The 25,218-nt window shown below is 40.1% G+C and overlaps 1 protein-coding gene and 1 non-coding gene across 3 annotated transcripts in view; both read right to left on the bottom strand.

Annotated features, from left to right (window-relative positions):
- CCAR1 (cell division cycle and apoptosis regulator 1) overlaps positions 1-25,218 on the bottom strand; it is a 49,837-nt gene that overhangs the window by 13,402 nt on the left and 11,217 nt on the right. The window contains exons 3-17 of one of the 2 annotated variants that reach the window (XM_075934931.1): positions 19,996-20,168; positions 19,270-19,314; positions 18,166-18,198; positions 16,848-17,041; positions 14,969-15,083; positions 14,695-14,887; positions 13,076-13,205; positions 12,635-12,796; positions 11,232-11,457; positions 8,922-9,035; positions 7,021-7,187; positions 6,075-6,285; positions 5,187-5,270; positions 4,185-4,370; positions 1,266-1,457 (exon numbers count right to left, since the gene is read on the bottom strand). In XM_075934931.1, coding sequence (XP_075791046.1) covers positions 1,266-1,457; positions 4,185-4,370; positions 5,187-5,270; positions 6,075-6,285; positions 7,021-7,187; positions 8,922-9,035; positions 11,232-11,457; positions 12,635-12,796; positions 13,076-13,205; positions 14,695-14,887; positions 14,969-15,083; positions 16,848-17,041; positions 18,166-18,198; positions 19,270-19,314; positions 19,996-20,168 — 2,225 coding nt within the window. The remainder of the gene's footprint in view (positions 1-1,265; positions 1,458-4,184; positions 4,371-5,186; positions 5,271-6,074; positions 6,286-7,020; positions 7,188-8,921; positions 9,036-11,231; positions 11,458-12,634; positions 12,797-13,075; positions 13,206-14,694; positions 14,888-14,968; positions 15,084-16,847; positions 17,042-18,165; positions 18,199-19,269; positions 19,315-19,995; positions 20,169-25,218) is intronic. The other variant, XM_075934932.1, reaches the window with a different exon arrangement.
- On the bottom strand, positions 7,357-7,419 carry LOC112546153 (small nucleolar RNA SNORD98). The gene has a single exon (XR_003089787.1). It is a non-coding gene; the product is annotated as a small nucleolar RNA SNORD98 (small nucleolar RNA).

Raw genomic sequence — 25,218 nt, 5'->3', positions numbered from 1 at the left:
CTTCTGCACCACCTGACCCCAATCTGAGCCTATCATACACTGGAACCCTCTGTCCTGAGCCTCTTACATCCCCAAACTCCTGCATCCCCACATCCTCAGTCTTCTGCCACAACACTCCTGCACCATCCACAGATCACAAATCTGTGTCCTGAGCCCATCATATTCACAACCTCCTTTCCCTGAGTCCTTCACATATCCAACCCAAACTCCTGCACTCTCACATCCACAAGCCTGTGGCTTGCTTAGCACCCCAACCTTCCACCTGAGCTCAACACTCCCCAGCCTGGAGCCGCCTCCCCGAGCCAGCATCCCCTTCTCCTGCATCCAAATTCCCTCCTAGAGCTTGCACTTGACACCCCTTCCCACACCCAAATCCCTCATTCCCACCCTAGAGCCTGCACCTCCTATGTCAACCCAGTGAGAGCATATAAGGGCTGGAGATAGCAAGTGATGGAGAGGAAGGGAACAGAGAGGATGGGGCCTCAAGGAAGGAGTGGGGTCTTGGGAGAAGGAATGTGATTTTCATGCACTGGTGTGTCATCCCCCCCCCCCTTTTTTTTTTGCTTGACAAACCTAGGGATTCCTTGAAATTCTGAAAAGCTGAAAAGGGTTCCATGGCCAAATAAAATTGGGGAACACGGTTGTACACTAAAAAAGGGCAATAGTTACAGCTACCTATGAGAGTGATCAGCAGAGATAGCTATCTAAGGTCCATATGAACTGATTATATACTAAAATATGCAAGACATAATATTCTTAACAAGAAATGTGTTAATATACTTGTCATAGCAATATGTAAGATATTCATGAGTACAGAAAAAACACCCAACTGGCCTTTCTGGTATCAGTAAAAAGTTTGCTTTGACAGAGAAACAAAGGGAGAATTGAGAGCCTGTGTGTTTCTTTTAGAATTTACAGAGCAATCATATTGCAGTGAAATGTGGCATCAATACCTAGACAGTTTTTCCAAGTATGTACTAAGGATTAAACTTCACTTGAAATTTCTGTTCTTAAAACAGTACCTTAATAGTTAGAATTTCAGAATGTAGTTGCTAAAATGAAAACAAGGTTTCAGTTGCAGCAGAATTTGAAATAATATATTATATAATACTTTAACTGCAGCAGAAATTAAGTAAGCATTTCTGGATTAACACAATTTATTCAAATATCTGGTGCAATAAGTTGGTATTTCTCAGTACAACATCCTACTACAGTAAACTCACTAAAATTGGATTTCATTATGTTATATTAGATGCACAAATTACCTCAAAAGAATGCTCTTTGTTATCCTCCAACCTGTAATCCAGAAGAACACTAAGAGACATAATACTACAATCAAACTTTCCACTTTTTGCTGCCCAGTTAGGATGTACAATGATTGCTGGCTCGTCAGGCAAGATATACCGTCTCTCTCGTCGTTGACGCTCCATTTCTTCCTGACGTTTCCTTTCTTCTTCCTAAAAAATAAAAACACTTCAGAAATTAAATTCTGAAATAAAAGTCTCACTGCTTTCCACAGAATGAATAAAAAGCTTAAGAGCTGGGAAATTCATTAACAGATTGTGGACCAGTGGCTCCGAGAGAGAGAGAGAGAGACAGAGAGACAGAGAGAAGGGATAAGGTTTGTTATCCTCTACTACAGAAATCCTGTTAGCCAAGGTCAACATTCCATAGGATATGTAGGAGTAACACACAGTGGGACACACATTGCTGATCTTCTGTAAGGAGCAATGTACCAATCCTCACTAGCACATGTTGCTAACTCTTCAGTGCACTTGCTTAATAGCTAGAATGGGACAAAATTATGTCCCTTAAGGGATATGGTATACAACCTGGCAACTTAGCAGATACTCCAAGAGCTCTTTTGAGCCCTTATTTCTTACATGAGAAGAGCAAAAGCTTCCAACAGTACATACACCCCCAGTGAATATATGCAGCACAGATTTACCTTTAGATGGTAAACGGTTGGTTTTCTTTCTTTTTTTTTTTTTTTTAAACAGGGTATCATGCTATATCTCCAGATACAACTGCTATGTACAAAAACAGGAATGGGTCAGAGGCTGCTGACCCACAGAAAAATGAGTCAGGGGCTGCACCCAAGTGAGAAGCAAACAAAGAGGGCGACAAGAAAAAACACCCATGAATACTCACTAACATGGCTCCAGACTGAGAAGGAGCAAGGCACTCCCCACATTCCCCTCTCACACCAGAGCCTAGGGACCCAGGCAAGTAGATTTTGTATGCTCCAGCCCATGGTGGGGTGATGGAGAAGAGGAGGGACTGGAGTGCCAGCATGGGCTCCTCAATGCTGGAGGAGAACCCTGAGCCTCAGGGGTCAGATCCAGGTAAGCTAGGGGCTACATTGGGCCCCAGGCCTGAGGTTCCCCATCCATGTACTAAAAGATATTAAAAGAATGGTATATTTACTTTTGACTACAGTAAATTCCATCTTGCAGCAAAAAGCACAGATTTTAGTTTTTCCAACAGCTAGGCCAAGAATATGAAGCTGTCATAGGAGACCTGCATAATCCCTCAAAAAAGGACCCAGCTAAATTTTCAGGAATGGCACTAGGGATATTAAAATTAGATCAGTCAAGAAGGGCACTTCTGCTTTGAAATGTAGCACGAGCCCTAGGCTGTTGCTACAGTTCAAAGGTGGAAGTGCCACCTGGCATTCCGCCTTTGTAATGTACAAGAGCCTCAGCGGGGACTCTTGTATATTTCAAAGAAGGAAAGCCTCTGCGGTGTCCCCGCCCCCTCTCATGGAGCTGGAGCGAACCAGCTTTTAAGCCAGCTTCCCCTACTACCCCCTCTTCTCCCCCCCACCTTGCTGCCTCTCTCTGATAGAGGTGGCAAGGGGGGGCGGGGGGGGAAGCGACTAGTCCACTAGTCGATTATATCCCTAGACGGCACTAAGGAAAAAGGAGCCATCAACTTCCAAACTGATGAACAAGGATCACTCACAACATAAAGGTCTCCAACACCAAAGAATTCACTGGACTTATGGTGCCTCACTGCTTTCTTGAGAGCTAACATTGAGTCTTGGGGTAGGGAAGATTCCTCAATGCTACACAATCTTTTCTTGAGCTGTATAAAAAGGAACAGAGGCATCTACCTAAGGAGAACTCAAATGAACCATCTAAGATGGGTCTGTGAGTCACAGCACTGACCAATTCCCATCTCAGAACAGGGTTTTCGGGAACAATTTTGCCTGTGGCAGTGAAGGTTTCAATTTGGGGCAGTTTTGAGGTAAGTCTTTGGCACCAAAGAACCAGACAACTAGTTTTCTGGTGCCAGAGATGCACTTTACAGAGATGCCAAGTCTCTGGTGCCAAAGGCATCCTACTTGGTTCTTTGCTTAAAGCAAGATTTCCAATGTTTACAAAAGGACAGACTTGAGCATTCAGTGTTTAACATCTACTTCAGCAGGAAGAGCTGCATATCTTTCTTAGTTTTCTTTTCAATTATTTGGCACCAATCCTGAATTACCTTTAGCACCAAGGCATAGAAGCAGGGAACAAGGAATAATGCATCAAGGAAAAGCCTTCCATCCAACACATCAGTCAGCAAATTTTGTCATCAGAATGGCATCCCAGAGGAATGAGAATGCTCACTTCTGAAAGCCAGATTTTTTTTTATTTAGATCAACTGCAATTGCCCTCACTGCTGAGGCCAAATGCCAACTAAAGACAATTTGCGCAGCATCACAGGGAACAGAAAAAAAAACCAGAATAAAGCTACATTTCAAATATGGAAACTATTACTATACCACATGATGAAAATTTTAAAAAAAATATGAGTGGGCAAAAAGTTAAATTTAATCTTCAAGACAAGGAATGATAACCATAAGTCTGAAGTTAACAATGGAAAGAAACAGAATTAGTTGTGGTCCTGTAGCTTTTTATAGGATTAATTCTGAACATTTTTCAGAATGGTTCAGCTTATAGCACCAGAAGAGTTTATCCCAAAAGTGAAAAATTGTGTATAGCCAATATACTTGGACTCCCTTAGGTTCTTAATGTGAAACAAGTTAAAAATCTTACAAAATAATTTGCTGTTTCTGATGCCCTCAGTTTTTTTAATGGTCTGAATTGCTTAATTCAGGCATATCTCTTTTCAGCCAATTTATATTTTGAGTTGGGTTTACTGAGATGAAATTAAACCAAATATATCACAATACCGACCTCTTTGTCATCTTCAGATTTCCTATCCTCCTCCTCCTCGTCCTCTTTTTCAGATTTCTCTAACTCCTTCTGTTCTTCTTTTTGTTCTTCTACTTTCAGTTGCTTTGTCAGTCGGGCTATTAGTTGGGATTTCAATCCTTTGGAGCTAAGAGTTCGACTTTCTAATTCTTTGCGAAGATCATTTACCTAGTAAATAGAAGTTGTGTAAGCAGTATGTTCTTATCAGTGCCATAGCAATAAAATAATGCTCAAGTCAGAAATGCAAACATTACCTATAGTCTATTAACTAATTAAATACTTTTTCATCCACATTTGAACAAACTAAAGAAAAAAGTTTTATTGGCAAAACATTTATTTCTTATATATATTTTTTTTATTCCCCCGAAGCATTAGCCTCCCTGCTTTTTCTAGAAGGTATTTTGGTAGTGGTAAACAAAAAGTTGGAGATTTAATTTATTTTTCATTATTATATCTACCATGTAATTTTGTTTAATTATATCTGCTGCAGTATATTTTTGTATATGAAAGTTAAATTATGTAAGGGTCCACCGGAAGATATAGGCATTGCTTCTTACATCTGTTTTCACCAAAAATAGAATATTTCCATAGGAAATATGAAGAACTCTATTTGTCTTCCTAAATTAATTTTCTTCTAGACACAGGAGTAGGAAATCTCACTTGAGTGCAAGTATATAGGCCAGATTACGATAGAAAATTTACTCTAAATTAAATAAAATAAATGTAATTGATGTATTTAAATTGTACACAGTTTGAACATTTCCAATGAAATAGTTACAGCTATTTCATTGGAATCATAATAGACACTAACACTTGTATAGTGGTATATCACATTTAAAAAAAGATGATAAAACACAGAAGCATTGTTTAACTTTCAAAAAACTGTGCTAGTTTCAAAAGTTTGCTGGAAAAAATGTATCAGATTTGGCTCTTTATATCAATAATGTTCTTTAAAAAATACTGTATAATTAAAGAAACAGTTACCTTCATGGTTTTTGGATCCAGTTTAGACCAATGGGTAGGAGTGGAGATCTCTTTAGCTTCCCCATCATCCTTTTCCTCTTCATCCTGGTAAATAAAATTAAGAAATCATTATTCAGAAAGTTTAAGAGTAATTTATTTATTTTTTTTAAATTCTGTTGCTGATCTGTGCAAGGTCACAAATGTTTCAGACAGTCTTCTCCTAAAGTTATCATTTAGACAAGTCCACATACACACATTCTACCACTTCTTAACTGATCACAGTGCCACTCATCAGCCAATAAAAGCCAGATCTGTGAAACACAAAAGGTGATAAACAACACCACAAAGAATGTCGGGGATTACACAGACACTGCTGGTCTTCAGTAACCAAACAGTGTGTGATCTTGCCCCAATTTCCAAACATTCATAGTCACTCTTGATTTAGTCAGACCTTTCAATATCCCAAGAGGCAGATCAGATACCTGGCCTGAAATTCAAACTTTTTAGACTAATTCTTATCCAATTTCAAATACCATTATTAGAATAGGCCACCAAAGAAAATTTAGAAATTTTAGAAAATGGCAAAATGTTTAAGGCTGCTAATTAATACTGAATCTCACTCAACTGGTCTCAGATTCCAGCAACTAGTTCTAAGATAAAAACAAAGTTCTGCGCATCAAAAGCACAATTTACTTTCACTTGTGGAATCAGCACACACATTTAAAGTTAGTATACTAGCTGAAATAAAAAACAACATTCACTACACTGCTGAAAGCTGGTTTACCAGTCATTGTTACCAGTTATGTTCCTCCTATGTATGTTTGTTGTGTAGTATGTGGTGTGCATTTTGTGCCTGTGTTCCTGTGCCTGTGAGAAGCAGAAATAGAAAAAGGGATTAGCGTTCAGTGCCTGTTCTCCATCAGCCTCCTTGCGTTCACCCTGAAGCTTCTCGACCAGCTGCTGCTTGTATCCTCGGGAGAGGGTTTCCCACTCTGAGCGGGTGGGAAGGCAATGCCAAACATCCGGGAAAAATAAAACCACTGTCTCCACATGAGCTGGAACTGTACGCCCCTTGTGGGTCTCCTCAGGGCGATGGTAGCGAATCTCTGCAAAACGGTACCTGTTGCAAGGGAAGAAGCATGTTGGAAAAAAAATTCTACAATACATTTTAAAGAGCCTAGTTCACTTGTAGCACATCAAGTAAAGAAACTTTGCTGCAAGAATCTGAAGTTTATCTAAAGAAAAAATTATGAAAGCCATATTTTCTCTTTTGGCACATTTGTACAATGTATTGCAAGATTAAATGGAAATGAGTGAATAATATATTGACTGTTATAGGTAACGTGATTTACTTTGCAACTTTTGTTAGGAAATATAATCCTCAAAAGGAAAAATTGAACCATTTTTAAATTTAAAATAAAGTAGAAACTTCATTCATAAATTGATAAAATAGTGCATATGTTAGACAACACAGGACAAATAAACTCATTAAGAAAAAATATGGCTACATAACCAACAGCTAATTATTTATAACAGAAGAATAATGAAATGAAGTTCTCTTGACGATCTTCTCCAGCTATGCATGAAATGGAAAATATTTTCAACGTACAACCATTACAAAATTATAGCATATCATGTACAAAATTCAGAATTTGTAATTAGTTCTTAATGCATTATTGAACACATTTGGCACCACTCAACCTTTTGTTACAAAAGAGAACATCCCTTTGAGTAGTTTACCTGCACCACCACAGGCTGCTAATAAAGAAAACAGGGTTTAGGTTTTCAAAAACAGTTCTAAGAACAATAAAAAAAACATTGATTTCTATATTATGTTTTGGAGAATGGTACTTACCATTGTGTGCACACACTTAAGTCAATGCCTGTTAGAGCCTTGCAACAACGGATAGCCGTCTTAATCAGCACAGAGGGGTCCTTTTCTGGATCAGGTCCATCCAGTGATGGGGACCAGTGTCCTCCAATAGCCATAGCTTCATCTTTGCCTTTCATACCCACTAAAAACTGGATAAAAGAAGTCTCCTGAATGTTTCTCTAATGGGGGAAAACAGTTCCCCAAACTCTAAGAATAAGACTTTATAGTAAGGAGAGCATGGTATACACACCCAACTTTGAAATTCGTTAGTAAACAAAGAATTATTCTGAAATCTAAAATTAAGTCTCAATCAAGAAAGAGTTCAGCTGATTTTTTTCCACAGTATTTCAGAAATGGAATAGGTTTAAAACATCATTACTCATTCTCGATTTGCAAGACTTCCCATTCAAAAGTTACTTTATGAGTTAAGGATTATGCTATATTACAAAATTAATGTTCCACAGCAATGTGCAGAGAAACCTTTAGGAGAGGTAAAAATGTCTCAATTCTAATTGAGATAAACAGATAATGCCTTATAAAAATAAACTAGTGAAGCTAATGACTGATATTTATACAGCAAATTACATCCAAAGAACCCGAAGTGCATTACTGATTGATGTACAATGATATACTGTACGGACGGTTTGCCTACTGAAATGCAACCACATTTGAAGTACAAGCAGAAGTCTTCAAATACCATCCAGAAAAACTACGTGCCACAGCTCATGATGGAAAGGGAGTATTGTACCTTCTCCAAATAAAACCATAGGAACAACCATACTGGGTCAGACCAATGGTCCATCTATCCCAGTACCCTGGTCTTCTGATAATGGCCAATATCAGATGCTTCAGAGGGAATGAACAGACCGGTGCAATTAGCAAGTGAGCCTTCTCCCGACATCTAGTTCGGTGATTTTCAAACTAAGGGCTGTGCCCAGTTCTGGGTCGTGGAACCTCAGGCATTGGGTCATGTTGATGTAGGATGACCAGGTGACCAGAAGAGGTGTTAAGGGAGTCTTCCCTCCCTGTCCTGGCATTGCAGACCCCACTGTACCCCAGAAGCAGCCAGCAGTTGGTTCAGGTCCTAGGTGAGCCTGGACAGGGCTCCCTGTACTGCCTGCACTCTAGGCACTGACTCTGGATGTGGGTGCCTGTGGGCAAAAATAGCACACAGAGCCACTTGAGCACCTCTGTCTATGAATCAGAACTGATGCTGTCCACTTCTAGGGCGCAGCGAGGTCTACAGTGCCAGGACAAGCAGGAAGCTTGCCTTAGCACCCCTGCTGCACTGCTAACTCCTCCCTCCACATACCAAGCCCATCCTGGCTCCAAACCCCATAGACCTTGCTCTACTCAAGATATAATTATGTTGGGTCACAGGCATCAACAATTTTCTTCAACTGTGTCACAAGAAAAAAAGTTTCAAAACCACTGCTCCAATCCCACAAGGAGCAATCGGAGTTACCCAACTGCAATAGAGATTGGACTGAGGGTCCAACATGCTTGCTTATGGCAAAAAGTGCTATGGGATTGTTTAAAGATTACAGACTTAAACGCTTCCAACAATTACTAAATAAAACAAGAATTTATAGTCACTACATATTTCATAGTACATTCTGCAGCAACAATAGTTTAATTCCAAAGATCTTAGTTAAATTTCAACTTGAATAGAAAGAATACTCTTACTTAAATGTTGACTCAATTGGGAATTTTTCACTCCTGAGACTCAAGACACTATAATTCTTGTGAAAAAGGACTACATAAAATGGATATATTGCTGATTAGGTCTCTCTAGATATTTCAGTGTGAATACTTAAGTTTTAGATCTTTGTCCCATCAATCTGAATTCCCATGGTACCTCCTGCTGAAATATGTTTTTTTACCTTGACAAGTCTAGCAGGATGTTGAAATCCATCACGAAGTTCTTGTGGATCCTCAGCAAGGGCACATGATTTATGATAAAGATCTTCCATACTAGGACTAGCCATCAGCATCACCTGTTACAGAATCAGTTAATCCAGCCTTGTTAAGACATGCTACAACAACTGAACAATACCCAGATCTCTTCAACACTTAACCCCCCTGAGTATTCTCATTGAAGACAATAGTTTTTCCAGGGCTGGGCCCTGAAGTAGGAAGCCAGAATGAACCTACTTTCTCTAATTTATTCTAATGACCTTTCAGACACCCAAACCAACACTGAATCAATCTAGTACTAAGTTGTCAGCACTTATGCATATGCTAGCATATTTACTGTATATACAAAACTTCTAAGTTACTATGACATGTAATTAAGCACTCTACGTTTTCAAGTTACCTTTTGAAACAGTTTACTGAACACCTTCACACACTGTAGCCATTTATACTCAATGCCCTACATGGCAAAGGGCACTGAGCGCATTACTGATTTCAGTCAGAGACCTGTTTCTGAATACTGCCATAAAAGCTGTGTTGTCACATTTTGAAACAACCTGGCCTACAGTAGTAATAAACTTTTCTTTTTTCAGCCACTATTTGGTGTGGTTTTAACAAACTTATTTCCTACACCAATCTTAATTATGGCAAAACACATGTTATTCCATCATTAAAATTGAAGCACTATTTCCACTATACAGGCAGTCCCCGGGTTACATGGATCCGACTTACATCGGATCCCTACTTACAAATGGGGTGAGGCAACCCCACACTAGCTGCTTCCCCCCAGCAGACCAGGGAGACGCGAAGCTAGCGTCCTCCCCCCCCCCCCCCAACAGACCAGGCAGACGCGGAGCGGCTTTTCTCAGCATATACCTCAGCTTGAGAATAAAGGACTGAGGGAAGTGAGGTGTGGGAGAATAAAACTGAGCTCTGGAGAAATGTTTGGCTAGAGTTTCCCCTACAGTATGTACCAGTTCCAACTTACATACAAATTCAACTTAAGAACAAACCTACAGTCCCTATCTTGTACATAACCCGGGGACTGCCTGTATTCCGACTCTGGGCCCCTTACTTCACTAGAACCAAATGAAATTTTAGCCAGATCTTACATAGGTGTAGAATTTTTCTGGAAGTTTAAGGCAAATTAGACAAAGCTTTTCAGAAACATAGAAATTAAGAGAGAAAGGATTGTATTTTAAAAAGTTTATACATAGTATCTCTAGAAAGAACTGTATACTAGGATGGACATTTGGCATGGTGGAAGGGGAAAGGAAGCAGATGCGAGGTGCAATCTATTTTGGGGACAAGAAGAGATATCTCAAAATAAGCAGACCACAACCACTAAGACATTATTAAGCAATCTAACAAAACTTAAGAAATTGCGGCAAAAAGCACAATTAAGTTATAAGTTTATAACTAGTTATTTATCCTTTGAGAATACATTAGTTCTCTCAAATCTTCCAGATTTTCAAATGTTTTAATAGTCAAAGTTAAGTTTATACTTAAACACACCAAACAAATACACAAATAAGGAAAAACACAACTAAGGCCATTAAACAGCCTAAACTCCACTCCTTTACCACTACTCAAAGAATACCAGACACCCAGGAAGCCCATCCTAGCCTGTGTATCTTAATTGCTTCAGTGACTCTGGACTCTTTTCTAGAGACTAACCATACTGCAAATTCTCCAGGTGTCTAACCTGTTTTGAGACAATATCCATTTTCTCAAGAGTCTTGCCCTTAAGTAATAGATATGTACAACCTTGATGCCAAGGTATTTTGTCTAGTAACAGATAAATTGCTAGCTGTTTAATTCAAAGATCCCCAAATGCTTTACAACCATTAATCTCTCTATCCCTCTCATTTTATAGATGAGAAATTGTGGTATTAGAGAGGGCTTAAATGATTCAACCAAGGTAACACCATGGCAGAGCTGAAGATTGAATCCCAAAAGAAAACTGCTAAGCCATCAAATTACCATTATCCTAGAGTTATTGATTATTTAAACTTTAAGTATCTGCAGCTCACCTTTAAGTTAGTCTTCTACTCAAACCACAGTCAGTTTATTATACTAAACATAATGAATTAAAATATAGGCAAGACTCCATTCAATCAGAGTGAAAAAATAATTGCTAGAGAAAGTAAATGCAAAGATATGACAAAATAATTAGTATAATGTTACTCCAAGTATATTAACAAGATCCTCTGACACCTTATCTTTTTTGTTTTAAAGCATTTCCACAGAAAAGTTAAACTATAAGGTGTCATACAAACCTTTGCACTGTATAGGTGATCAGCATCTGGTGGATCAAGAATAGCAGTGTTTTTATCTAAAGGATCTACTTCTCTGTGCATTACATAGAAATTGCAGTAGTTCCCCAGTTGAAATGGTCTTGACATAGGGAAAGCATCCACCCATGTAAACTGAGCATCAAAAAAATCACTAGGGATGTACAAGTTTTGATAACGCCGTCTCAATTCCATCATATCACAATTAGGGCTGAAATAGCAAGAAAAAATGTATTTTTAAAAGGTACAGTAATACAGGATCTTAATTTGAAAATAATGACTAAAATGTAAAAAGAGTCACCTCACCTTGAATGATCTCTTAGAATGAGCACTACCTTACACTAAACAATCAGTTCCATCTTGTATTTAGCGGTCTACCTTTTCTAGCCCAGAGGAAGATCTCTGTGTAGCTTGGAAAGCCTGTGTCTCTCACCAACAGAAGTTGGTCCAATAAAATATATTACTTCACTCACCTTGTCTCTCTACTATCCTGGGATTGAAATGGCTACAACATTGCATACAGCTATTGAGAAATATCTACCTGCACTGAGGAATGTGGCAATGCCATATTCTAAAACAAATGCGTGCATACATTAAGATATCTCAATATCAGTACTGTCTTATGGTTTCTACTTTCAAGAAGTTCTAAGTAGAACTAACTTATATTCACTGGAAAAAAAAATTGAGACTCTGCCCACACATTTACTTATGAAGGCTGGAGAAACTTACTAGACAAACCCATAAAAGATCAATTCTACAGGAAGTAGTTGCATGCAATAACTAAGGCAACTGGAGGATGGTCTCATGGAACATCAATCAGGTCTACCTCTAATAGAGTAACTTCAGTTAGTGGAAAAAGATGAAATGTCTTCAAAAATCAAAAACATCCAAGAAAGTTGGGCCTGAGTCACACATGGGGCTAACACAGGCCTGGACATAATACAACCAAGCCACTGGATCCAGCCTGTGGAGGCAGTGGGGAGCTCCAGGCATGCTCCCCCTGTTTCCTCGCATGTCATGCAGAAATGCGGCTGCCATGCTCCCATTTCTTTTCCAACTGCTTACCCCAAGCTCCCGCACCTCTTCCATTAATACCATAGAAGAGTGCAGCTCTTCTTATAACTGCAAGATCATAACTTGACCACTTTCCAAAATCTTGAATTGGCTCCCCAACAAAAATTATTGTTCACCTCTAACTGCTTTCTAACATCTGTAATTGCTTTCTCTTTGTAGTGTAGAAACAAGCTGTTTATAATGTTCAAATTTAGGATAAGTCCAAGATAGTTTTTTTCATTTGAGCTACCCTAAAGATGTGCATCTTACAATACTGGTATTCATTACAATACAGAAATTAACTTCAACAAAAAACCGATAGCCAACGAACATACCAATCTAATGAAAATTTGGAAAATTGAACTGTGTAACGAGGGACAACACGCCGTGGTCTTCGAGGTGACCTTTCCCTCTCTCGCCGAGGTGATCTCTCTCTGGAGCGTTTTCTCTGGGGTGACCTCTCCCGTGACCTACGTCTCTCTCGTTCTCTTTCCCGACTTAAAAAATGTATAAGAGATGTGAACATTCCTCATTTTAGAAGCAATAACACAGTTTATGAAAACAGGCCTCTCACAAGTCAATTCTACAAAGACACAATGCATTTAAACAATGAGAAGCAATTACATAGAACTTTTCATCTCCAAAACAAATTGATGGTACAGCCTATGAGTAAAGAAAGAATCAAATCCCTGTCAGGGCTAATCTGTTCAATTATACTCAGAAAATTAAACAAAGTTTAATGAACTCCATAAGCGGATCTATCATCAACAACACACCTTCTGTCATCTTTTCTGTTAGGTATAGGATCGCCTCTGTCATTCCTCCCTGAAAATCTGGATGGAGGGTCTAGTCTTCGTGCTGGTTGAGGCTGTGAAACTATACGGACAGGGGGCTGCAATAAACCAGCTAAAAAATAAAAACTATTTTTAGGATTTAAGCACAATTAAGAACCATTGCCTATTCTAAACTGCTATATTACTGAATATTTTTAAACACACTCTAAAATTCACTTGTATACCAATAAGCCAATTGCAAAACAGTGTATTTAACAGTTTGGTGTTTCCAAAACAACATTCTGATGCCTTTCTTCAATGCATGAGTAGAGGCATATTTATCCGCTACAAGCCAATCATCTTGAAATACCTCTTCTAATTGTGATCCTAAAAGATTAGTGCCTTCTTCTATTAAGGTCCACCTTGCTGCTGCAATCTCAGCATTCCACCCAGGGCACTCCCTATCTGTTGATCCTATGGTGACCCATTTCAGTAAAGGCCTAGATAGGCTCTTCCCTTATTCCCACCTGCCTGTTCCCACATAGGTCCTTAAGAGAAATAGAAGGTACCTTGAAGCAATTTTAAGAAGTCCCACTTTTGCAGTAAATTTGAATGGCTTATTAATACATGATATTACAATATCATCTAAACATTTTTCCTGATAAATGCAATGGATTATTTAGGAAATATCTTCAAATCAGTAAAATATATTCATGTATTGAAGCATATGCTGGGAAAAAACGAATATGTTTCTACTGACTTTTCTTTTGGGTTCTTCTCTGCAAAAAAACAAATGGACAGTTGGATTTCTAGTTGCTTTTATTGAACCTCATCACCCAACAGTTTTGATAAAAAGATAAAAAATTATTTAACTGCAAGATCATAACTTGGGCAAATATTCCTAAATATTGTGTCCTGATGGTACCTACCAGAATATAGGACAGTATTTTATCCAGGAACTGTTCTTCTAAGATAGTGTTATAGGTTTTTCTTTCCTGATATTTAATCACTGGCAACATGTTTATGAAATCAATGCCTTGGTTTCATTGGAGTATTGCTCCTGCTACTTATTAGTCATATATCATCATAACTATATTGATGACATCACAACAATCTTCTTGGTAACTATGATGTTGTAGGATTATTTGCCCAGATTCAGAATAAGTGGATTGTAGCAAATAGATTTTTAAAAAGAGCATAAGCAGTATCCTGAACTGAAAATACAAGTAAGTTTTTCAGAACATTTCAGTGGATCTTTAAGAACTGCACTCCAATTTGTACTTTGAATTGTATGATAGTTAGTAAAAATACATACTATTTTTATATTTTATGAAAGATTCATTTTTAGATTATAAACCAATTTCTAGAGTTCAGAAATTGGAGCAGTCCAGAGAAACTTTCCTTCGCAGATTTTGTTGAGGCACTACAGATGAGTTCCTCATGCCATATGGCTTTCTTCATGTAACTCAACCTGGAATAACAGACTTGCTCTCCAACAATCAACTACATTCAGATCAATTATCTTTGGTTTTGTTACTTCATTCCTGTGATGGAACAGGCTTTAACATTACCCACCCCAACATATCAGGGAGAAAAATAAGTTCCATATTTTGGAGGAATACCTTTTTGTTGAGGCTGTTGTAATAAAGGCTGAGGCTGTGTCTGAAGCAAGGGTGTAATAGAGGCTGCTGATATTTGTGCCTGCAACAGTGATTGCGGCTGTGGCTGTGCCTGAACGCTGAATGCAGTCTGCTGTGCAATGGGCTGAAGTACAGCTGGAGGTGTCTTGAGCAAAGGTTGGGTTTGAGTCTGGTTCTAATGGAAAAACAGAAAATCCACTGTCAACTCACTTAACTAAAAAAAAATACAAGAGCTAGATTGAATAGCTGCACACACCTGGTTTGGAAGTGTTTGAATCCTTTGTGCATTCCATTTGAAAGGCATATTGGGATTATAAGTAGCTTCTACCAAAACTCTATCTCCTACTTGAGGTGTCTTCCCTTTAACAGCACTGCCAAAAAAAAAAAAAAAAAGTTGTATTACAAAACAATGTTCAAATTAGCTTTATACTTAAAGATTTAGTTATGAGGGGAACATGAAAATTACTAAGACGACAGAGTCCTGCTTCTGGTTTCAGCAGCTACATGCACTTCAGAAACTAACTAGGAAGACACAGGAGCTGTTTTTATACAGGCAGTCCCCGGGTTACGTACAAGATAGGGACTGTAGGTTTGTTCTTAAGCTGAATCTGTATGTAAGTCGGAACTGGCGTCCAGGTGTCCCCAAGTCAGCTGCTGCTGAAACTGATCAGCGGCTGATTCCAGGAAGCCCCAGGGCAGGGGCTTCCTGTAGTCAGCCACTGGTCAGTTTCAGCAGCGGCTGACTTGGGGACGCCTGGGGCAGAGCAGCTGGGGTGCTGCTGGGTTGGTCCAGTAGCGCCGCCGCTCCTCAGCGCTACTGGACCAACCCAGCAGCACCCCAGCTGCTCTGCCTCAGGTGCCCTGATTCAGCCACTGCTGAAACTGATCAGCAGCGGCTGAATCAGGACTCCTGGGGCAGAGCAGCTGGGGTGATGCCGGGTTGGTCCAGTAGCGCCAAGGAGCAGTGCTGCGGGACCAACCGGCAGCGCCCCCCTTCTCTACCACAGGCCCGGGGCTTTGCTGGGGTCTCCCTGGTCTGCTGGGGTGGGCACTAGCTGCGCCCCCTCCCCCCCCAGCAGACCAGAGAGACCCCAGCAAAGCCGCCCAGGCAGCGGGACCCCTGCCGCCTGAGCACCTTTGCTCCTGTCCCCCTGGACTGCTGGGGGGGTCCAGAAAAGCCGCTGGACCCCCCCCCCCAGCAGACCAGGGACACCTGAGCAAAGCCGCCCAGGCGGGGGGAATCTCGCTGCCTGGGTGGCTTTGCTCTGGGGCAAACGAGCAAAGCTGCCCAGGCAGCAGGACTCCCGCCGCCTGGGCGGCTTTGCTCAGGTGTCCCTGGTCTGCTGGGGGGGGGGGGGGGGGGGGGGGGAGTCCAGCGGCTTTGCTGGACCCCCCCAGCAGACCAGGGAGACCGGGAGAAGCTTTTCTCGCCCCGGAGGACACGGGTGGCGATCCGCCGCCCGTGAGCTCCGGGGCGAGAAAAGCCCCGTTCGTAAGTGCGGATCCGACGTAAGTCAGATCTGCGTAAGTCGGGGACTGCCTGTACTTCAAATATCTTACAAAATGTATCTAGGCTCACACTATATGTTACTACTGTTAAATCCTACAGTTGGAAGGAGAAAGGACTTCATAAATCCATAAGTAGATCTCCAGAATTCCCTCTAAATACTCCATTCAGAGGCAAACGGAAAAGAAATTTGGGGGAGATAGTTTTCAAATTCCATTAGTCTGTATGAAAATCTGGTGGATAATGCCTACTTCTGATGGAGATTATACTTGGAGCAGTTAAAGTCCCTTACTGGTCCCACACCAGCAGCACCTCAAATGCATGTATTTAAATAAAGGAACTCTGTTGACTCCACTTCTGCCAAGTTCTTAAGCTCCACAGTTCATTTAAGTGCTTTAGAGCCTCCTACCATGGGATTCTGAGTAAGAAAAGTCCATGCTAAAAAACCTAGCATTAACAGCCACTATCCTACCCAGCCATCTAATTTTCACAGATGCTAGATATAAATTAGGCTAACAGATAATGTTAGCTGAAGAAATAGACCCATAGGAACAGAGAGTTTTAAGTTTTGAAACATTTTGCTTAGAGGTGACATCACAGGAATACAGCTGCCGCCAAGTGCACTTACCTGAGCTGAAAAAAGACATCTTCATCCACAAAGCCAAAAGTGTCATGTAGTTTTGTAACTACCCCTGTGAAGACACGCTGCTTCTGTGGTTGGGTTTGTTGCTGACTGGACCGTGGTGTTGGATAAGAAACAGTTATCTGTGCTGCTGGCTGAGGAGTAGATAAGCTAAGGCTGGTAGGCAGTGCAACAGTGGGCTGTAATCAAAATAAAACATCAAATTCTATAAGCATTCACATCACATTCTATAAGCATTCACATCACACAGACACAATTACAAGGAATACCTACGGGGTAAGGAAATGATAAATTTTAGAATAATCTTTCTACTTTATAAACAAAGCTTAATTTTTTAAAGCCAAAAGCAGATAGAGACCTACACATTACTCCTAAAAGAAATCATTAACTTAATACATTTAGAAGATACTGTTACACTAAATAACTCCAATCAACCTAAAAAAACTATGTTACATCTAGGGATATGAAGGGTAATGGTTAACAGTTAACCAGTACCCAAGAGCAGTCCCCCTGCCACAGGCAGGTATTGTTCTGTCTGCACTGGAACAGCCCCCGCCACAGTGGAGGGAAAGGGGGAGAAGACACTTCAGCCTATCTGCCCCACCTTTAATTGATTAACTGGTTAAGTGTATTGGTAACACTATGTTTACCAGGTTAACCAATTAAATGGAATTTTACATCCCTAGTTGCATCATGGTTTTAAAAAATTCATAGCATGTCAAGCAGAGCCATTCACTATTAACCCAAGCTATTGGGTAACGTGGAACTGCATTCTTATAGTCCCTCCACTCAATCTTCTGGTTCAATTCTGCAAACAAGCAGAGTCTGGAATTAATACGATTCTATTCTAATCAGTCAATTAAAAACGCTTTAAAGAATTACTCATTTCAGATTGGTCAAGATTAGAAAGATCCCTTCAAAACAGTATACGCAATATTGTTTAAAAAAAATACAGAACACTAAATTCCTCTCAAGACAATGTTTCCCCAAGCTGCTGTATACTGTAAAATGATCAAAAGCTGGAATTCTACGTTAAATTATTGTATAAAACAATATGCAAAAAAAATGTAAGATTCAATGATAAAAACCTTGACCTTAATTATTAAAACTAAACCTATACACATTTTTACAGCTGGATACAATAAAACAAAGCTATACTAATTTGTAACAAGACAATATATAGGAAATCCATCCTCATCTTTAAAAAAACCCTTAAAATTAAAAACAAGTCCAGGACAACACATTTATAGTCTCCTATTATCTATGTCTGCAGATGAAGACCAAACAATACAACCAAACTTACCTGGGTTAACAGGGTCTGCTGAGGTTGCTGCAACTTAAATAAAAAATTATAAATTAATTTGATATGCTTAAGGAAATTATACAGTTTTACCTTCTCTTTATAATGAAGAAAATAGTTTTTGCTTCTTTAACTTAGTTATCCGAGTGGAAGGTTAATGCATTGGAGTTTGATAATTTATAGTTATATTCTTCATATCTATTCCCTCTTTCCCCCCAAAAGAACAATTTCCATACTTACTCAATAATGGACACTTGAATTAATTATTTTACCACCATAAATCTGTAATATTTAATAGTGAGGCAGTGTCTCAATCTGTAATTTACCAACCCCTGTATTCTCTCATGATACTGTCACTTTCACAGTTTTGAGAACAATGTATGCAACAGGACCTCTTTGGACAGAATCATTCTAGCAGTTAAACTACATAATATTACTAAAGCATAGTGTTTACCATGGACCACATGCAGTAGACTCTCAAGAGTTATGAACACCTCAGGAATGGAAGTTGTTCATAATTTTGAAACGTTTATAATTCTCAACAAAATGTACATACACATGCATCTGACAAAGTGGGTCTTTGCTCACGAAAGCTTATGCTCCAATAAATCTGCTAGTCTATAAGGTGCCACAAGACTTCTTGTTGTTTATGCAGATTGCCTAACATGGCTACCCTTCTGATACTTGTCAATAAAATGTAAACTTTTGAAAGAACAAACATAACTGAATATTAACTTAAAAACAGCTATGAAATTTTACTATGCAGGAAAAATGCTGCTTTCCTGTTATTTTTAGTAGTTTGTGTTTAATACAGAACTGTACTATATTTGCTTTCTTTTTTTCCCCCATCTCTGCTGCTAATTGTACATGTCTGGTTCCAAATTAAGCGTACGATTGACTGGTATCTGAGGTTTACTGTACATACAAGGCACAGTATTTTCAAATTCTCCAGGTAACACAGAAAGACTCCTATTCTATAGATATATTTCAATGGATGTGAAGTTAGACTCAAATTCTCATTCATAATTTAAACTATTTACATTGTTTAAAGACATGCAAGCTTCAGAAAAGGCTATTTGTAATGTACATAATAAGAATTAGACAAACCTGTTGTTGTACACTATACAGTGTCTGCTGAGGTTGTGAATATTGCTAAAAAACAGAAGCAAAAAAGCTCATAAACAGAAAATATTTTTCTTCAAAAATTATATTTGCAAATCAGCAGTTAAATCCCTTAGGAAAGAAACAAATACAAAAATTTAATTAAATCTGTTTTAGGAGACACTGTCAAATTTGGTCATTTCTAATATAAAACTTGACAAATACAGTCAATATATATTACTCTGAAACAAAGATTTTCAGAATTAAAAATCATCCTTGATTCCACATTATCAAATCATCCATTAATCCTGCCACTCAAAATAATTAAGTATCTAGGTCACAAACATGAAATTATGTCAAATATTATTGAACTACACATTGCAGCTTCATGAAGTATTTGGAACATTCAACGTGTAATGTGTATGTTTCAGCGCTGACAGTAATAAACTAATTTCACTAAAAATCTCAATCTGAACTCTCTACTACCTAAGATAAGAGATTCAGCAAAAACAGTGCCTATCTTCATAGACTGGTAAACCTATTCATGGCTCTAGGAGTACTGTCCTTTTTTATTTTTAAATAATCAAACTTGTTTGTAGAGGGAAGATAAATGAATTTTATTCCACTTGGTCCCCAAGTCAGGCTGTGTTAGCTTCAAAGACCCAATATTTTCTATATAATGAAGTTGGTGTAAGTCAGCAGAAACTACTCCTAAAACACAATTTTCTTTACCTGTTGTAATGCAGCAGCTGCAGCTGCAGCCTGTTGCTGCAAAGCAGCTGTCTGAGTTAACTGATAGTTTGTTGGCGTTTGTGTTGTGAGGCCTGCTGCTGCCAATGCTGTTTGCTGGGTATAAATTGTAGGAGAGGCTCCAAGCAACGATGGCTGCTGAACACCAAGAGCAGCTGAAAACAGAACAATAAGGAGTTAAGACTCTCATCACTGCAAGAAAAGGATCCTTACTCTCAGTGCTAGTGCTTTCTTCTATGGCATACTCCTAATTCTCTCTAAGGGCAGAGGTACTCCTGAATATTGATTCCCAGCTGCCATTTCTCTCCTTCTTTCCCCTAAACAGCAAATACTTAAAAAGCAAGCCTTTAAAAAAAAAAAAAAATCACTCTTTCCCTCATATTACATTAGAACCCATAATTAATGTAACCATCTATAACACTCCAGTCATCAGGTTTCTATCTTAACCCAAAAGAAGTTGCTGGAACTCATGCCTCTGGAACAAGCTCTTCTGCAGTAAAGGGCTTGGGCTGCACTACCAGCTGCAATTGTGCTATATGGCAGTCCTTGATGTTAAGATAGCACTATTGAGGCTATTAAGGCAAAAATTATGGATTTTTGCTGCCCTACCAAATTATGGTCCATTTTGGTCTCAGTGACAGAATTTTAAAAAGTCACAAATGTCATGATTTCGGTTACTTAAATCTACAATTTCATGGTGATGTAATTTTGGATCATGATCCAAGAAGGAGATGTGGGGGTCACAGTGAGTGAACGAGTGAGAGATATATCAGAGTACAACATATTTCGGAGGGACTGAACGGGTTGTGCGACAGACAGGGGGGCATTATACATGAAAGAAAGTGCAGAATCAAATGAAGTAAAAACCTTAAATGAAACAAACTGTTCTGTAGAGTCTTTATGGATAGTAATTCCATGCTCTAATATAGGTTGGACCTCCCTGGCTTGGCACCAACGAGAGCATTTCCTGGACCAGACATGGTCTCCTGCCACCGGCCTGAAGCCCTAGAGTCTGCCGCTGGCAGGCTGCCCCAGCAAGCACTCTGCCTCACCCTCCCCAACCTGGCTGGGCTGCTTGCCCAGCTGCTGCCAGCTCCCTGGGCAGCACAGCCTCTGGTTCCTGCTGCGGGGATCTGGCCCTGTGCATCTGGGCACAACCTTGGGGCTCTGGCCTGGCCCCTTGCTCCCTTCCAGGAGGCTGCTGGGGGCTCTGGCACCGGGCTGCCACAAGGCTCAACTCCAGCCCCACACTCACAGGGGCTGCCACGGTGCCCTGCACTGACCCGTGTTGCCAGGGGACTCCAGCCTGGCCCCATGCTCCTGCCCCGTGCTGCCCGCCACTGGGCTGCTGATCCTGTTGCACCGGCCTGGCTCTCCCTCTTACCCTTAAGGCTCCTGGGCTCTCTGGTCCAGGAGCATCTCTGGTTCTGCAGGATGAGGGATATTGCTGGACCAGAGTGCACCCGTTTTTGAAGGTACAACCTGTAATATGAATATTGCAGTAGGGATACATTACAACCACCTCAATAGGCTACTGATAGCGACTATGAAATGCTAAGGGAGATTAGAGAGGTTATAAAAATAAAAAAACCTCAGTAATAATGGGGGATTTCAACTATCCCCCATATTGACTGGGTACACTCCACCTCAGTACAAGATGCAGAGATAATGTTTCTTGACACCTTAAATGACTGCTTCTTAGAGCAGTTGGTTTGAGATGGAACCGAGCAGAGAGGTGAGGCAATTATTGACTTAGTTCTGAGTGGAGCGCAGGATCTGGAACAAGAGGTTAATAAAGCTGGACCACATGAAAATTGTGACTATAATATAATTAACTTTAACATCCCTGTGGAGGGAAATACACCACAGCACCCCAACACTGTGGCATTTAATTTCAGAAAGGGGAACTACACAAAAATGAGGTTAAACAAACAGAAATTAAAAGGTACAGTGACAAAAGTAAAATCCCTGCAAGCTTCATGGAAACTTTTCAAAGTCACCATAATAGAGGATCAACTTAAATAAATACCCTAAATTAAAAAACACAGTAAAAGTACTAAAAAAGTGCCACCGTGGCTTAACAACCAAGTAAAAGAAGCAGTGTGAGATAAAAAGACATAGTTTAAAAAGTGAAAGTTAAATCCTAGTGAGGAAAATAGAAAGGAGCATAAACTCTATCAAATTAAGTGTAAAAATATAATGAAGTCCAAAAAGGAATTTGAAGAACAACTACAAAAACTCAAAAAGTAATAGCAAAACTTTTTAAAAATACATCAGAAGCAGGAAACCTCTTAAACCACCAGTGGGGCCCTTGGACGATTGAGATGCTGAAGAAGCACTCAAGGACAATAAGCTCATTGTGGAGAAACGAAATGAAGTCTTTGTATCGGTCTTCATGGCTGAGGAGGGTAGGGAGACTCCCAAACCTAAGCCATTCTTTTAAAGTGACAAATCTGAGGAATAGTCCAAGATTGAGATGTCATTAGAAGAGTTTTTGGGACAAACTGACAAACTAAATAGTATCAAGTCACCAGGACCTGATGGCATACACCCAAGAGTTCTGAAAGAACTCAAAAGTGAAACTGCAGGACTAACAACTGTGGTTTGTAACCTCTCCTTTAAATTATCTTCTGTACGAAATGACTGGAAGATAGCTCATGCGACACCAATCTTTAAAAAGGGCTCTAGAGGTGATCCTGGCAATTACAGAGTAGTAAGACTAATGTTAATACCAGTCAAATTAGTTTAAACTATAGTAAAGAACAGAAATTTCAGATACACATATGAACAAAATTTGTTGGGGAAAGTCAATATGGTTTCTGTAATAGGATTTATTAATCTACTAGAGTTCTTTGAAGGGGTCAACAAGCATGTGGACAAGGGGATTCAGTGGATATAGTGTACTTAGATTTCCAGAAAGTCTTTGAAAAGGTCCCTCAGCAAAGGCTCTTAAGCAAAGTTAGGGGTCATAGGATAAGAGGGAAGATCCTCTCATGGACTGATAACTGGTTAAAAGATAGGAAACAAAGTTTAGGAATAAATGGAAGTTTTCAGAATGAAGAACGGTAACTAGTGGTATCCCGCTGGGATTCAGTGTTCCTTCCAAGATTTTCCATCCATGAGTAGACTGAGTTTTGTCTTGTACACCAATACTGACATCATGTAGGATTGTTTGGACGTGTGCCATTGTGGCATCCATCAGTTACTAACAATTACACACACAAATATTAATATAAAATTTGAATTGTGCATGACCCTGCACCCATTCACCCTGAAAACCAAACAGCTTGCTGGCCCATGCCCCCAGCACACACAGTGCATGCCCCACTGCCAGTGTTCCCATCAGGACCACATACAGAGTGCCGACATCTTGAATACTGTGTACAGATATGATCACCTCATCTCAAAAAAGATATCTTAGCATTGGAAAAAGTTCAGAAAAGGGCAACAAAAATGATTAGGTGTCTGGAACAGTTGCCATCTGAGCAGAGATTAAGACAACTTGGACTTTTCACCTTAGAAAAGAGGAGACTAAGGGGGGATATGACAGAGGTCTATAAAATCATGACTGATATGGAAAAAGTTAATAAGGAAAAGTTATTTACTTGTTGACATAACATAAGGACTAAAGGTAATCAAATAAAATCAATATGTTGCAGGTTTGAAACAAACAAAAGGAAATTTTTCTTCATGCAACATGCAGTGAACATATGGAACTTCTTGGCAGATGTCGAGAAGGTCAGGTCTTTAACAGGGTTCAAAAAAGAACTAGATTAATTCATGGAGGCTAGGTCCATTAATGCTTTGTGCCCAGGATGATAGGAATGGTGTCACTAGTCTCTGTTTGTCAGGGGAGGTATCACTTGATGGTTACCTGTTCTATTTATTCCCTCTGGGGCACCTGGCATTAGCACTGTCGGAAAACAGGATACTGGGCTAGATGGACTTGTGGTATGATTGACTGACTCAGTATGGCTGTTTTTAAGTTCCCTGTAAGACAGATATATGTGCAAAATGCGAACAGTGCAACAAAGAAATGTAAGGCCTGATTGCCCAAATGAAGTATCATGAGAAGTGTTCCTTCTTAGGAGGAAGCTGTGTTGAAGATGATGAAAGGAACATGACTGCAGGCTTCTTTCGCAAGAAGCTTTTCCAGAAGAGATCTTCGGGAAAAACTTCTTCCAAAAGAGAGTGTCCACACAGCAAAAGCACATCAAAAAAGCAATCTTCTTTTTCGGAAGATGGCGTCCACTTTGATTGGACACTATATCTCATTTAAGTTGTGATTACTATGGATGGAGTGGCCACCAGGTCACCTGTGCTTTTTCCTGGGGGCCTCTCCTTTCAAAAAAAAAAAAAAAAAAAAAAAAAAAACCCACCCTCTTCGCTGTCCACACACACTTTTTTCCAAAAGAGCTCTTTCAGAAAAAGACTTCTTCCTTGTAGAACAGGAGTGGGCAATAATTTTTTGCTGGGGGCCCACTTTGAAAATTTTTGAAGTGGCCCAGGCTGCACCAGAAGAGGCAGGGCATCGAGTGGAAAGGGTGGGGCCAAGATATTTCCGCGTTCCCCACCCTTAGACAATGATTGGTCTGATGGTGAGCGAGTGTCTGTGTCCTCACCTCACGTTACCCCACGTTGCCCATGCCCCTGGTGTGGGAGGAGATGTCCCTCGCTTCCCTGCCCATAGGCCAATTAAGGCCTGGGGGAGCACGCAAAGCCCCCTCCACTCTCCCTCCACCTGCGAGCAGTGCATGGCGCTTTGAAGTGTCATGTGCTACTGGCAGGGCAGGAGGAGGTTTCACACGCTCCCCTGCTCAAAGGCCAATTAGGGCCTGGGGGTGGGGAAGCGTGGGAAGCCTCCTCCACTCCTGCTCACCCCTGCGAGCAGCGCTTCAAAACTCCGTGTGCTCCTGGCAGGGCCAGAGGAGGCTTTGCGCTCGCCCCTAGGCCCTAATTGGCCTGGGAGTGGGGAAGCAGCAGAGCCTCTGTGGGCTGGATCAACCTGCTTGGTGGGACGAATGTGGCCCACAGAGGCCCTTTTGCCCACCCCTGTTGTAGAAAGAGGTTTTACCACTGTTGGAAAAAACCCTGTGTTCTTTCAACTTTCTGTGGAAAGAACGCAATTGCAGTGTGGATGTAAGTGTAGCTTTTCCAAAATAACGGCCGTTTTTCTGGAAAAACTGCAGTGTAGACATACTCTGT

This window comes from Pelodiscus sinensis, chromosome 8, assembly GCF_049634645.1.
Source record: "Pelodiscus sinensis isolate JC-2024 chromosome 8, ASM4963464v1, whole genome shotgun sequence".
NCBI lineage: Eukaryota > Metazoa > Chordata > Testudines > Trionychidae > Pelodiscus > Pelodiscus sinensis.
This window is presented reverse-complemented; position numbering and strand designations above follow the sequence as displayed.